Source organism: Gracilinanus agilis, chromosome 4 (assembly GCF_016433145.1).
Source record: "Gracilinanus agilis isolate LMUSP501 chromosome 4, AgileGrace, whole genome shotgun sequence".
In the NCBI taxonomy this organism is placed as follows: Eukaryota; Metazoa; Chordata; class Mammalia; order Didelphimorphia; family Didelphidae; genus Gracilinanus; species Gracilinanus agilis.
Window position 1 is genome coordinate 121383532 of NC_058133.1, and position 16536 is coordinate 121400067.

Genomic DNA, 16536 nt, shown 5'->3' on the forward strand with positions numbered 1-16536 from the left:
TTTTATTTATAAATTATTATTTTATTAAATGACTATTGGGAAATTAAGGCATTTGCAAATGGAACACTACAAATTTTAAACTAAAATTTGAACTAAAATAAAAACTCTCCAATATGTCTAACATAATTTAATAATAGTTCATCAACAAGCATTTATTAAACACTGTGTGCCCCAAACTGCTAACTTGGTATGCTAAGAAAGGCAAATGACAAGCCCATGTTCTCAAGGAGCTCACAGTCTAATAAGGCAAATAATATCCAGACAAGTATATACCAATGAGAAACAGACAAGATAAATTGGAGAGGATCAATAGAGGGAAAGCACTAGCATCGGGGGATTGGGAAAGGGTTCTTGGGGAAGGTGAGATTTTAGCTGAGATCTGAAGGAAGCCGGGAGGATAGGGATTAGGAGAGAATTATAGGCATGCAATATCAAATGTATTTCATGAGTAAGAACAAGAATCACAAAATATGGAGTGGTGGGTGAATAAGGTCTAAGAAGACTAAAATTGCCTAGTAGGAGAAACTCAGTTTGTGAAGGGTTTTGAATACCAAATAGAGGATTTGTATGTGATCCTAGAGGTAATAGGGAGCCAGGGAGTTTATTGTATAAAGAGATAACATAATTTTGAGGTTCTTTAGAAAGATTAACAACTAAATGGAGAATGCACTGGATTTGGGAGAGACTTGTGTGAGAGAGACCACCCAACAGGTTATTGCAGTAGTCTAGGTCTGAGGTGATAAGGATCTACACAAGGCTGATGGCAGTGTTAAGGAAGAAGAGATTTTATTGTTGGCAATTCTCATGACCCAGAGAAATGGAAATGATTGGGAGAGGTATACTTGTCAGTGGGGATCTGATAACTGGGACTTAAAAATTCTGCCAGTGGTCAAAGTCAAGCTTAAAGAACAGTAGTTTCAAGAATCTCATTTTTCTTTTCCTCTTCATCCTTTTAAAAACTCAAACAACTTTTATTTATATCTAGTCTGTTGGCTTCTTACCTTTTGTGCTTGAGTTCTCTTTATCATTGATCAAGAGACTTCAGTCATACCTACAAGTTTTTACCTCAGATGTAGATCTGTTGATTTATACCTATTTAAAATGACTTACTTTCTGTCTTTTTACCTATTTTCAACTTCATTTCTCATTGTATGAAAACTTGAAAGCAAAATAGGATTTGAATTGTCAGAGATTTGAAACCAGTGGCATCTGTGATGATCAGATATCCTTGCAGGTGTGCAACTGAAATTTGAGAATGCAATTGTTGCTGTATTTATAAAAAAATATGATATCTTCAATCACTTCTAAAAATCTGCTTTTAGTCCCTTCCTTTTATAGAACACACCTGCATTTGAAATCAGAAGACCTAGGTTCGTGTTCTCTGCTTTGCAACTTGCTATCTGTGAAACCTTAGTCAATCACCTATTCTCTCTGGCCTGAGTTTCTTCATCTGTAACATGAGGAAGCTGGACTAGGATGATTTTAAGGACCTTCTAGCTCTGCATCTATCTCAATCAACCCTCTCTTGGATTTTCTTCTTGTTTGAAGAAATGCACCTAGCAGAAGGAGCCAGGGGTACACAGTTCATTTTTACTCCTATGTTGAGCTAGAAGAGGTAAACTTTTGAAGATTAAAGAAATTGATATTGTTATTGTAGTTATCAGGATTTTACTAAGTTCTGGAGGATCAATGGATTTTTAAATTTTCATTAGAAGATTTAGTAATTTCTCTTTTCGAGCTTATATGTGATTTACAGTACCACGTACACCCAATATATATGGTGATTACCTGGCTGCCTAGCAGATTCCCAAAATAAAGCTTTTCTTCTGTTTTAATTCCATTAACTTTTAAAAATGTAATTTCATCTGATTTTCATATTCCAATTCTTTTCTTCCCCATTCTTTTGAGAAAGCAAAAAAAAAAAAGTTACAAACATTATAGTTAAAGAAAAGAGATTCTTGTATTGACCGTGTGCAATAACAAAAATAACTTCTATAATGCACTCTTACCTCTATTTAGACAGATGGTTATTAGCATGTTTTATTTGGTTCAATTCTAATCTTCAAGGTTTTTTTGTTGTTGTTGTTGTTAGCATTATGGACTAATGGCACTAATCAATATATATCAAGTAATCAGGGTTTGTCAAACTTTTTAGGTTTTTTTTCCAGTATAGATTTATAATTAGTAACTTTATTCAATTATTCTTCCTTAATTCCTTCTTACTCCCCAAAGAAGCTATTCTAATCATTCTTTTTTCTCTTTAAGTATCCCTTACTCACCCTTTCTCACCTTCTTCTGTCCTTCTCACCACCACTTTCTCAACTGAGAATGACTTACTAAGAAAGTTGAGGCTGTTTGCCATGTGCTCCCTAATCTCCTTTCTTTTCATTTAAAACCCCCTTGTCATCATCTTTCACTCTTTTGGAATGGTTTTGTACTTCACATCAAGGACTATTATTTTGTATTCTTAGAACTATACTTTAGCCTGATCGGATGTCCTGTTGACCAGAGTTTCTATGTGATAGAAATAGAAGTGATTTGAAAGAAATATTTTCAGTTGAAGAATTTTAGGTCCATTTACTCTTGTCTAACAACTAATATTTTTATTAGAGATATTTTGACTTTGTAAAATTATTTCCTATCTTAATTATTTAATTGTTTCAATGGGTTTTTGTGAGATAAGGCAGAAATCATATTTTTATTTTAGTCTGGAATTTCATATCATTAGAATAGCTTATTTAACTGTTAGATTAAAACAGACTATATCTTATTTCCATTTTATAGGTAAAGGTACTGAAGCATGGAGACATTAAATGATATCTATGTTAATATGGCAGAACAAAACACCTTTCAATTGCATCAGTTTGCTTGCCTCTTTAATAGTTCATGGGATTGTTAACTTGATCAAGATTAGTGTTTATAACTTGTGAAATCTTTTAGCATTTTGAAGCAAACTGTAAAGACTTGGCATTAAAAAATTGCTGTTAAAAATATTTCAAGTTACCTAACTGTCCCATTTCTATTTAAACAACATAACCTTAAATCTTGTTCACCTTTTAAAATAAGATTCAAGGGTATCTAGCAATGTTAAATGGAAGATTAATACCTTAGGTTTAACAACAATGTCTTCCAAAATAAGAGTTATTGGAGAATGAAATATTTAAAATCCCCTTGATTACTTGAGATGACCATATTTGACTATTACTAAAATAAAACACAGAAAATTAATAAAGAAAGTAAAAGAGCCCATGTAAAAACCAACTTAGGAAGTTCTTTAATGCTCTTTTCCCCCTTTATCTTCTTTTAGGAATGTCCTGATTCTCTAAAAAAATCCATTTTGCTTAAATGTAGATTTTTAAATTCCCTGAGCAAACTAGAATACTGTACTCTGGCTTATGTTGATTTGGTAATTGACATTGAAATTCTCGATTTTGGATTAAACAATGAGAGTTATTTTAGGCTTTTTTTTTAGGTTAACTACAGAAAGTTTCTACATTAAATTCACATTATGCAAATCTTAATTTATATGAATCATTCTGAAATTCTTATTCCAAAAAAACCCCATGTAACCTTTAGAGTACTGTATAGTATAGTATTTGTGCCTTTTGGTTTGACTCTCCACAACTTCTTACCCTCTCACCAAAAAAATAAAACGCTAAAAACAATTCTCTAAGTAAAAGCAGAAGAATGTAAGCCCTGACAGACTACTACTGCTGAAATGGGGGCTTGTCCCAAGAACTCTAGTGCTGAGAGAGGAGATCTTTGCCCCATTCCACATGTCTGTCTTCTGTTCATCTGTGCTTGGGTTTTTGGGTCACCCATCCTCTCCTCTCTTTGTCTGTAGCTGGCCCTCATATGACTGGCTTTGGCCCTGATGTGTTCCTATTCCTGGTTTTGCTTCTCTGTCCCTGGCTCTGATGTGCTCTTGAACCATGTGCTAGTTCCCCTCACTCCATGAGCATGCAACTCCCTTCTTACCTCCCTTCTTAACAAGGAAGCAAATTTGCTTTATGTAAAAATTGCTCTTAGTGGTCTGTAGAATAGTCCATTTACATAAAGTAAAAAATGTATTTTATTTCATGTTTCACATTGAATTTTCCAAACTAAATGATATTTAAATCTAAATCTCAGAATAAATTTATTATTACCAAAAAAAGGAAATGCATTTCAAAAAACACAGCTTCATTTTATTTAGTTAATCTTTTTGTATTTAATGAAGTATTTAATTTATTGTCAGTATACGAAATTGGAACAAAAATTGAAAAAAATGTCTGAAGATTTGAATTGTCAAAGACAAAATGCAGAAAGTACCCGATGCTCTTTGGAGCAGAAAATCAAGGACAAAGATAAGGACTATCAGGAGGTAAGTAAGAAAGAAAGAATAATCTATTTAATGTTCTGTACATGGAAGTATGTTTGTGATTTTGTGTCTGGAATATATTCTCATTTTGGTGGTCATGGAGTTTTTAAGGTATGCTACTCTGGAAAAAATGTTGTGAAGTCAACATTATGTGATTCAGTAAGCATGGAAATGATTTTGCAGTTCTAATCATCTCTTTTATTTTTATTTTTATCTTCATGTTCATCTTTTCACATCTTTCACAAAGTTGGTAGAATAGACAAACAAAAATCCTCTATTTGTTGTTTTTTGTCTCTTGGGATTTGTTAGCAGGTAAGAAAAAACAGAGTTGTCTTTTTGAATCATGATAACTGTATATCCTGCCTTGATGAATTTTAGTACATTTCCCAGCTTTTACAGCTTTGAGTTTGCTTAAGCATGCAAGGATTATTAAGGGGAATGGTCAGGTCAGACCCTGTGTTAAGGAAAGTTGACAGTTTGCTTTTAAGTTAAAATTGTGCATCAATATAATATATTTATTTTTGATATAAGTAATATAAATGTTCATCTCTTATTATTCTGGTTACCAGAGTGGATTGGTGGCTTTTGCAACTTTTCTAAATTTTTGAATGGTATCTTGTATACTTCTGTTTTCAGTGGACCTGTGATGTCACCATGTGTACTCTCTCCATTGGTGCAGATCACTACCTATCTATGCTTTCTCATTTTGTTCTGCTCCATTCATGTCCTCCCATAAATTTTTCAATTGGTATCCCCTAGTTGTGGTGAGAGATTTCATTTAGGTCTCTTAATATATGGATACCACTGTGTGTGTTGAGGTACCCATCTCTTATCTTTTGTTGTCAATGCATCTCTAGCCATTTCGTTGCTTACATGACCCAGTCTCTTAGAATATACTTTGTTGAGAGATTTAGGCTTTTATAGGTTATGCTATATTCTGGGACTTGATGAAGTCAGTAATACAAAGTCTAACATTCGGAGAACTAAACTATTTAAAGTTGCCTTTCTTTCTGGAAGTCTTTTACAATTTGTCTCTATTGTACTTTTCCAGATTGAGTATACATTATTTTCTTTCATAGTATATTATCCAACTCAGCTGTCCTTCTTTTTGTTTCTCATGTAATATTTTCATCTCCCAATCCTGCCTTTGTACATGATATCTCCAATGTTTGAAATGCATTTATTATTCTCTAATTTCCTCAAAGTTTAGATTCAGTGTCATTTCCTATGTGATTCTCAATCTGTCCTTCCCCTGACCCCTTATTTGTATATATTGTCATATATGTATATGTTGTTTACTCTGGTAAACTTTTAAGCTTCTGAAAGTCGGGTGCTGTTTTCATTTTTGTCTTCAGTATCCAACACCTACCATAATAAATACTTGATTGATTGTGTTTGGACTCTATACTGGACACCTTCCATGATGGTGACCAAAATGTTTGAGCATATATCTCCTCATTTTATGTCTCACTTGTTAACTGAGATTATGGATAAATTCATCCTCTTTCATCTTTCAATTAATCCTATGGAATCTTAATATGCAGAGGAAGAGAAATCTTTAGATATTACATTTTAAAACTGAAAAATCAAATGCATTTTTATATTGTTATAAATATAGTTGTTAGTGTCTAATATTCTTTAGTCAGTCATATGACTGTAAAGTTGATTAATGTAGACTTTTCATAAGCTCCTTTGTTCTCTCCTTATATTTTCATTAAATGTGCCCTCAATATGCATATTGTATATATGAGTTTTAAAATCTTATTTCTTCTCTTTAAGCAGAATTGTTCATCTTAGTAACCTCATTCATATATTTGAGTTTCTTTTTATACACTGTTCTAAATAGAAAAGAAAATTAAATTAACATTCTAGTAGAGGGCTAACAGACTACTTTGATTCTAGATTACTGTTTATATAGTATTAGTACTTGTCTATTCCCTACCTAAACAGACCTGGATTTGATTACCAGACCCAGTACTAGTGTTAAGTATATTATGTTAAAAAATTAATGGGAGGTCTGGCTCCTTATTGTCTGTAGCTCTTTCAGTATACTGACTGAATAGTTTTTAATTTAACTCCTTCTTTTCCTGAATGATAGCTATTTAAAATTTATTTTTGTGCTCCTAATTTTTAGGAACTCTCACATCAACAACGTACTCTCCAGATGCTAGACCAGGAAAACACTCAGATAAAAGCCAAACTAAATCAAGAGTTACAGCAGGCCAGAAGTACTCAAAACATATTGCAGGCTGAACTTGATAAAGTAAGTTGATCTTCATATTTCTTTTTCTCACTGTAATCCTATTTCTATACCATAGCTATCTGACCAAATAATGGTGTCCATAACTTGAACCCACTTAAGAAGATCATTTTATGCTTTTCTCAACACTTGTTTTTTGTTTTTTCTTTTAATCAGAACTGGAAATGAATTATTTTGATGTAAGCTCTTTGGTACTATTTCCTATTTGAAAAAAATTTATATGTTCAATTTTGAATTCTTTTCCTCCCTCCTCTGCCCTCACCCACTGTGAAGGCAAGAAAAACAAAACAAAACTTATTACAAATATGTATAGTCATGAAAAACAAATTCTTTCATTCACCATGTCCAAGAAAAGAAAAAATAAAGGTAAAAAAAGGATAAGAAAATATGCTTTAATTTCCTCTCGAGTTTATTAGCTTTCTATCTGGAGGTGGATCTCAGTCCCTTCTAATTGCTTTTTAAAACGTTTTTCTATGATCCTGCCTACATTTTGAAGTACCATTTTTTTTTTTTTAGAACCCTTATCTTCCGTCTTGGAGTCAATACTGTGTTTTGGCTCAAAGGTAGGAGAGTGGTAAGGTAGGCAATGGGGGTCAAGTGACATGCCCAGGGTCACACAGCTGGGAAGTGCCAGAGGCCAGATTTGAACCTAACACCTCCTGTCTCTAGGCCTGGCTCTCAATCCACTGAACTACCCAGCTGCCCCCAGAAGTACCATTTTTTTCTACAGTATTATACTTTGATTTTTAGGACAGTTTACTTTCTTCATTTTCATTATGGTTGCTGACAACTCTTGTGTGATCTTGGATGGGACTCCTTGGTCACTTGAACTCTTTCTTTTTAGGTGCTAGTTTAAATATTACCTAGAAGTTTTGGATTTTGGCTATGATGTTCTTGGAAGCTTTCTATTTATGACTCTTTTTAAGAAGGAAAGGGAGAAGGGAGAAAACATTTTTTTTAGTGTATACAATGTGCTTAGGCACTCTGCTAAGTGTTTTATGGTTATCTCATGTGAGTGATCTTGTGGTTTCTTGCTATTTTTATTTTCTCCTCTAATCTTTAGTGTACATTTTGTCCAAGTATTTTTTCTTCCTCTCATCTTTTTAGTTCTCTTCACCAAATGAAAAAACAACTACTAAGGAATTAGTCAGGTCACATAAGAAATATAAACTGTCAGATAAAAGAGCTTAGAATATATTCTTCAAGGCAAATGATGAAGTCTTATAATCAAGAATAAACTATCTAGGAAAACAGCATATAGTCCTAAAGGGGGAAAAATAGATCATTACTGAAATGCAAGATATCTAAGTTTCCTGATGCAAAGGCATGAACTGAATATAAACTTCCAAATGCAAAAGCAAGAGATACAGAAAATAGCAAATACATTTGATCAGTTGGAAGAAACTATAAGATGTTGATTGTTATCAAGCAATCAGAATAAAATTTCCTTTTAGAATCCTAATTACTAAAGGTGTTATAGAGAAGGTTAGATAAGACAAGTAGGGTACCTTTGTATGGTTTTGTTCTCTTTTAGTGGTCTTGTGAGCATAAGGAAATGAGAAAGAAAAAAGAATACATTGGGGAAGAAAGAAGGAAGAGGAAGGAAGTCACTTTTTCACAAGGTTATGGAACAAACATGAAGGGGTGGAGTGGGGCAAAAATGATATCACATAAACCCAACACAAGAAGATACAACACATTTCTTCACAAAGTATAGCTCACAAATATAGTAAACTCAACACAGAAGGACACATATTAGAAAGGGAGGGTAAGATAAGTGAGAAAGTTGTCTGAAGCAAAATAAACTCATTCCAAAGTACAGAGTAAAGGTGGGAATAGAAGGAAAGAAAGTAACAACCTGTGATGATGGCTGATTAGTGATTTCCAGTTTCCCAAGGATTAAAATTGAGGTTTATCCAGAAGATTATGAAGAAGGAAATGATAGCATTGAGCAGATTGTAGCATGTTAGAAATGAAGAGCTGAGTAAGAGAAACATCAGAATGGAAGTCAGTATCATAATTCCTGGGAAAGAAGATGAGGTGGTAGTCAGGGAATGAACATCTAGGGTCGAAAAGCAGATACATAGAAGAACTTTTAAATAGTCAATTTCCTATTTTAATTTTTGAACTTGTAAATATTGTTGAAATGTTGAATTTGATTTGAGTTAAGAAAAAACTTCATAGGAATGAAAACTATTTAAAAATAAAATAGATTACTTTTGGAGATTGTAAGTTTATCAGAACCTGTATGACAATTGTTGATAAATGCCATTGAAGAAGTTATTATTTGGGTATACGCTAGACTAAGTGGATTTTAGGGTCCCTTCTAACTTTAAGATTTTCTGATTTTGTGATGGTACAAATTCATCCCATTTAAGGTAATTTTCTTCTTGTATCCACCCAAGGATAAATACTGTAGAAAATAAATCGGTTGCACATATTTGTCAGGCAGGAAGAAAAAATAGAGTATGTCCTTCTCTTGTCTAGGTGGTAGTGATGAAACAGCAGCTGGAGAAAAATTCAGATGAGTTTAAGCAGAAGCTCTGCAGAACTGAACAAGCATTGCAGACAAGCCAGACAAAGGAAACCGAGCTGAGGAGGAGTGTGGAGGTAAGTGAGAAGTAACTGTCGAAGTGACACAGAGAAGCCCTGTGGGGTCAGTGATGGGTGTTTGTATCGTTTTCTATGGCTATATTTATAGGGGGCAGCTTTCCACACACACCTACCTTCCCCACAGATTTATGTTCTGTTTGTTCATCTTTGAACTGTGAGTTATATATTTTAGGTAGAAAGTGCCACAATAAATTTATTGAACATATATATTCATCCCATGTATGCATTAAAATTATAGAAATATAAAATTTACACTTAAATATCATAACTATTTTATTTTTATGAAGCACTTGACCTTTTAATGAGGGAGGTAAAACGAAATTTTGTAAGTACTAAATGATAAAAACTTCTAATGAAAAGCATTATTTAAACAAATACAAAGTAACAGACATTCCAAGAACTCTTATTTCAGTTGTCAAGAACCATGTTAATGAGTTGCCATTCAAAATCCCTTCACACAGTTCAAGGCACTTTTGGGGTGCCACTTCCTCTTTAAAGCCTACATGAACTCCTCTAAAGGGTAAAAGCCCTCTCCTTTCTTGTACTTATCTAAATATCAGCTCTTAGAGGAAGGACTGTCATTTTTGTTTTTGTATAAAGTTCTTTGCATATAGTAGAACTTAATAGGATTTAATTAATCTTTGAATTCTCTTGAATAGAAACCTCATAGTTAAATGTAACATTGTTTATGTCCTCAAACTTGACTTTGTTCCTCATGAAGTTTCACAATTGAAAGCTGAATTAAAATAACCTCATAGTACATATAGTATAGGACTTTAACCTTAATACTCAGTATGAGTAGTACCATTTGACCAGTGTTTGTAATACAAGCTTGAGCAGTAAATAGAAAGATTTCTCAGTGACAAGTGTATTAGGAATGACTAAATGTGTTTTTTCCTCTAGACAAGACTTTTTACCAACATTTTTTTTAGTTTTTTTTTTTTTAATAATTTTTATTTTTTAGAAAAGTTATCATGGTTACATGATTCATGTTCTTACTTTACCCTTCACCCCCCAACCTTCCCCCAAAAGCCGATGCACATTTCCAACACACTTTAATTGATATCTTTGTGTAGTAGACTTGGGAGTTTTATTTTGTGGTGTTAGTCAAGAATAATTTGGAGACAGTTAATAAACCCGATGATATTTAGTGAGATCTAAGAATCAGTGTTGAAATTTTTGAAAGAAATGAGTAGCAAAAGAATGGTATTTTTTTCCTCTGTTAAAGGACTGCTAGCATTGACATGGCAATGCAGTTAAAGGTCTGGGCCAGGAGGCAGAAAGACCCGAGTTAAAATTTGCCCTTAGCCACTCAAAAGCTTTGTGATTCTGGGCAGGTCACACTTAACCTCTGCTTGCCTCAGTTTCTCCATCTCTAAATGACAGTTGTAAAGCACATAGTGCTATATAAATGTTAACTATTATTATTAAATGATTTTTGAAGAGGATGTGATTTTTCTACATAACCTGAGCTAAATTATGGTTCAGGTTTTAACAAGCAATTTTAACAAGATTTTTCTTGATTTTTTTTAATGAATTGTTAATTGTTGAGAATATGACATTTTAAAGCTATGAAAAATGAAGTCATAGAGGAAACCTTGAAATATTTGTGGCAAAGAAATATAATGTTAGGGTAGAAATAAATGGCTTTTGAGGGGTGTTCTGTATGGAGAAATAATTGAAAAGCTGCCAAAGCCCAAGTAGAGAGAAAACTTCAAATCAAATGTTGGTTTTATTAGTAAACATTTTCAAATGGAAGTGTTTGTTTCAGCAAAACAAATGTTTGCCTTTTGGCCAGGGCTATCTACTAACAGATGCTTCTGCTGACATAGCCACAGGCTGACTGGCACTGAACAGTGTCCTCTGTGAGCTGTATTTTTAGCCAGTTCTCATGTGATGGTACTGGCTGCTGGTGAAAACATTTTGTAAAAACAATCGATTGATTAGGATGGTTAAAACACTTAAAAAATTTGTTTCCTTGGCCAAATCTTGGTGGCAGGCTAGGCATTCTTGCAGTATTTTTTAAAGATTTTTTGCATCTTAGCTTGCTCAAGATATGATTTGCTGGTGTAGATACAAATATAGAGTAGTTAGTCACAATTAACTCATTTCATATGTTTTGAGTGCCTGAGAAGAAACTATCTCCAAAACCAATTTAGATTTTATAAGAAATTTAATTTTTTTAAAAAAATTATGAAATGGTACAGTGTTTGGGGGAGATTGGTGACTGATTAGTTGAGCTTTAAATTATTGATTTGGTTTGAAAAATGATTTAACAAGTGATCTTATAAACTGTTTACTTCTTTAGTAGCTCTTATGTCCTTTTGTTTTTGCCACTGTCATAGTGTTAATAATCTTCATTGTTACCAAAGCAACAAAATATATGGGGAGGTGAGGCATATGTAAAATAAACATTTTAAATTATTTTTGCCCTTTTGATCATGGTAACTATATTTTAAGCTTTATATAATTTTTAATAAGTGTAAAGTTTAATATGCTTATAGGTTTAGAAGCAGAAATATTAAAGTTGTACCGAATGCTTTCTCATCCCTATTGAGTAAATTAATATCATACTTACAATAAGAAGTTATTAATGCTAGACATGCAATTTAGTGGTCTAATCATTGATAAAGCTATCCCATAGTATCAAATCAAATATAATCTAGAGAGAACTATTCACTAAGGTTGTAGTGCCAACTCAGTAGCATTATGATGTAGTGCAGTAAAGTGCTATCATGTTGACAATCCAAATCTAGGAACATTTGCCTGGGGACTTTTCCAGGCATGGAAATCTGAATGACTAAGTACTCTGAGGAGTTTGACTTGGCACATAAAAATGGGTGAGCTATATAGTAAGAAAAATAACGCTTCCAATTCCCATTTTCATGATGATGCAGCCTTTCTCCATCAGGAGACATTAAATTCATGGATAGAGTTGAGATGTACCAAATAGAAAGTAAAATTTGTTGTCTTTAGCCTTAGGAAATGATGCCTCCCTTGTTTCTCCTAAAAATAGTTGAATCTGGGTGGTTTAGCTTGCTGAAAACTAGTGTTGGCACATAGTTATAGTGGCTTTTGTTGTATTTTTCCAGAATAGTACCCTGTTTTGCAAACCATGTGAGGATGCCTAAGAGACTATATCCTTATATACTTATCTCATTGTTGCTGACAAGCTACCCAATCAAGTCTAAAGGAGCTGCAGCCAATTTAAAACAAGTTGCTAAGGAATAACAATCTGAAATTGCATTCTCAGATGTTCGTTTTTGTTTATCTTGCCTTTTCAACATTTTTGGATTTCATAACAACTATATTCTTATTAGACTTTGGACCTAAGATTAGCTTTATGCTTTTTGTAAACAATCGTTTGGTGAGGTAATTCCAGAAGAGGGAGAACTCTAGATGTAATCATTTTATGTTTGAGATTAGCTTTTTTCATCTAAATGTTTGGAATAATGTAGATAAGGTAAAATTCTTTCTGCATTAATATGTTAACTTTTCCAAGTAGATTAACTTCAAAATCTCTCCCTCTTCCCTATCAGGACTTTTAGAACAGATAACATTTCCTCAAATTTGCATTTCAAGATAAGAAAATATTGCACAAATACTAATATTTAGTTCATAGTTTGTTTGACAAGACTCCAAGCTCTCTTTAAGTACTGCATCATTGAGTTATTCTTACCATTTATCTGAGTAGTCTGGCCAGTGTTTAAATATTAGATAGAATAAGGGATATTGACTTTCTCAATTTAGAGAGGTGTTATTTATGAAAATTCCTATTTTGTAATAATGCAATTATACTTTTCTAATTATTATAAAAATTTATTTTTATAAGGACCATCTAGTATCTGAAAAAAGCATTAACCAAGGTAATCTTGACATTTAGTGTTAGTTGATTCTACATCCTGAAATAATCTGAATTTGATGTGGTATAATTTTGGTGAATAAAGAGACAGGGAAGCAAGTGATTAAAGTTAGATTAGATTCTATCTCCATAAAATAATTAAAAATATATCCTTGAACAGACAGCTGCTAGTAAGTTTTCAAGTACTTTTCCCTAGTCATACTCTTTTTCTTGCATTTGGCTTTCCTACATTGGTACCCATCTGCTAGTAGTAACTAGGCTGATAATTGAAGGCAGTATTCCAACATAGTATTGCCAGCACCATCTGTTATCTAATAGTTCAGCAGGGTGTTGTCAAGAGGAGGGGACTGTATTTTTTTTTTAAGAATCAGTTTTATTTTACTTTTAGAGTACAATATTGTTGAGGCATTTTAAAGGTACAATTAAAAAGCTAAGCATCACACTAAAGAAACATGGGAAGCATATCTACTTAAAAACGAAGTATTTAGTTTTCATGGTGATATAAGCCAGGTCTTACTACTGGGATGCCATGAACAGGGTCATTATCATGGGGAAATGAAATACATATCTATCCCTACTTCCTTATTGGAGTAATTAATTTTATGTTTCTCTTTTAATAAATGGTTTTCTACAAATACAACTAATGGGCTCAAGTTTTATTTCCAATTCCAAATTCCTCCCTCACCTAGTTTCTCCCCACCTATTGAGAAGGTAAGAAATAATATATTCATTATACATATAAAGTTATGCAAAACATTTTCATTTTAGCCATGTTATAGGGGCAAGGTGGGATGGTTGGATCAGTTCACAATTTCACTAACAGCACATTAGTGTTCCTTTTTTTCCCACATCTCTTCCAGCATTTGTTATTTTCCTTTTCTGTCATCTTGGCCATTGTGATGAATTTGAGCTTTTTACCTCAAAGTTGTTTTCATTTGCATTTCTCTTAATTTTTAGTGATTTAGAATATCTTTTCATATGATTATTAGCTTTGATTTCTTCTTTAAACTGCCTATTTATATTGTTTGACTATTCATCAATTAAGGAATGACTCTTTGATTCTTTTCTCTATATATTTGGGAAATGAAACCTTTACCAGAGAAAATTGCTATGAAATTTTTTTCTCCAAAAAACTTTTCTTCCTATCTTTGACTACATTTTGTGTATATGTATGTAAACTCTTTAAAATTTAATCAAAATTATCCATTTTAACCTCCTGTGATCCCCTCTATCTCTTTTTCAGTCATGAAAATTCTCTTTATAGATCTGATGGGTAATTTTTTTCATGCTCCAGTAATTTGCTTATGATATCCTCTATGTACCCATTTTGACCTTCAGTGTCAAAAAAAACCCAAAAAAGTGTTCCTGGTCAGTGCCTAGTTTCTGCCAAGACTGTTTTCTAGTTTTCCCAGTAGTTTGTATCTTTGGCTTTGTGAAACACTAGGTTACTGTAGTTACTTAATACTGTATATTGTGTGCCCAATCTATTCCATTGGTCATCCCATTGCCATACTTAAAAACAAAAAAGCCTTGCATTTTTTCTTTTTATCGGGGAGGGAACTTAGATGGTGTTTCTATTATTGTAGATAATTAGTGATCCCTAATTTAGTCCGTTATAGTTGGCTTTAATGGTCCTTTATAGTTATGTGTCAAAAGTGAGGTCTAACCCAAAGTCTTGCTGATTCTGGAGGCAGTTCTACCCACTAGTGCATATTGTCCCTCATACTAAGCCTCCCAAAAACTCAGAAAAATTTATAAGATCTTATCATATAAAATTTGTTATGACAAAAATTGTATTATATGTCCAGAGAAAAGGAATGGTATATTCTTTTTCTAAGTTAAACATGTTTTAATTACACAGTATTAAAACACACAGTTTTGTTCTCTGAGTTCTCATTGGAGTACATTGTTTTTTCTGTTTCTACTTGTTTGCAATCAGTTCATAAAAATCATTCCATGTTTTTCTGAATTTTTGTTTATATTTCTCATAGCACACTAATATTCGATTATTGTTGCTACTTTCATTTTTAATACTTTGTTGCCACAAAATTGTTGCTCTAAATATTTTGATATATAAGAAGCTTTTCTATATTTGACTCCTTGGAGAAGTAGATTTCTAGTAGTAGGCTCTCTGGTTCAAAGGATATGAACATATCAACATATGACATACTATTTAAGGAGGTCCTCAACTATAAACTTAACAGCCCTGCACTAGTGTCAGAGAGACTGAAAATCTAGGGCTAGCTATCCTAGGCAGCCTTCCAGGAACTGCTTAGTAAAGGTCTGATTAAGTTAGTTTCCAAATGATATATATTAGGAACACCAAGGGTGATGAAGAGGCTTCAGCTGCTGAAGATGAATGAAATAGATCAACATTTTTGTGTACATTTTAAAATATAAACTTACTCTAATAAGAAAAAATATATTTCTTAATTCCTAATTATTTTGAGTAATTACAAAGGGGCTTTTATTTAATGACGTATCAAAATAAAATTGTGATTAGGTAATTTCACAATGGCAAGTTTTCACTGCTTTGATTAAGGAACATAGCTTAAAAGTTTTTACTAAACTTGGCATCCAGCAGTCACAATTTCATATTCCAATACCATACAGAAGTAGCAGCAGTTATTTCACTATGCAGTGCCCACATTATTATTCTATTAATGTTCTAGAAAAGCCTTTTTTTTAGCTTATCAAGTTTTGTTAATATTTTAGGAAATGATGCAGGAAAAACAACTTTTCAGCCATCAGTTAGATGAAAAAACAAGAGAAGTCAACCAAATGGAGGAAGAACTCAAAAAAACGAAACTTTGTTTAAAGCAGAGTCAGAATCTTGCAGAAGAAATGAAAGGTAACTTTAAATGACTATTTAAGTATTTGGTGTCTAGTATATACTATTGTTTTCACTAAGAGAAGAAGATACAAATCTTTTTTTTTTTTTCTCTTATAAATTAAAACCCTTACCTTCCATCTTGGAATCAATACTGTGTATTGGTTCCAAGGCAGAAGAGTGGTAATGGCTAGGCAATGGGGGTTAAGTAACTTGCCCAGGGCCACACAGCTGGGATGTGTCTGAGGCCAGCTTTGAACCCAGGACCTCCTGTCTCTAGGCCTGGATCTCAATCCACTGAGCTACCCAGCTGCCCCCCAAAGATACAAATCTTTGAATATCAAGGGCATGAAACAAGTTTGTCTTAAGATGATGTTCTTTGTTTTTGGTTAGGAGTAAGGAAGAGAATGAGATTTTTACTACACCTTTTTTTTTTTTTAACATTTATTAACATTTATTTTTTAGAAACGTTAACATGGTTACATGATTTATGCTCTTTCCCCTTCATCCCCGACCTTCCTCCACCCCCCACCTCCCCCATGGCCGATATGCATTTCTACTGGTTTTAACATGTGTCATTGATCAAGACCTATTTCCAAATTGTTGATAGT

At 33.0% G+C, this 16536-nt stretch overlaps 1 protein-coding gene across 1 annotated transcript in view; it reads left to right on the forward strand.

The window, feature by feature from the left end:
- Positions 1-16536, forward strand: part of CENPF (centromere protein F) — an 84360-nt gene that overhangs the window by 23718 nt on the left and 44106 nt on the right. Inside the window, exons 7-10 of the mRNA XM_044674957.1 lie at positions 4238-4363; positions 6495-6623; positions 9108-9230; positions 15811-15946. Of these exons, the coding sequence (XP_044530892.1) occupies positions 4238-4363; positions 6495-6623; positions 9108-9230; positions 15811-15946 (514 nt within the window). The remainder of the gene's footprint in view (positions 1-4237; positions 4364-6494; positions 6624-9107; positions 9231-15810; positions 15947-16536) is intronic.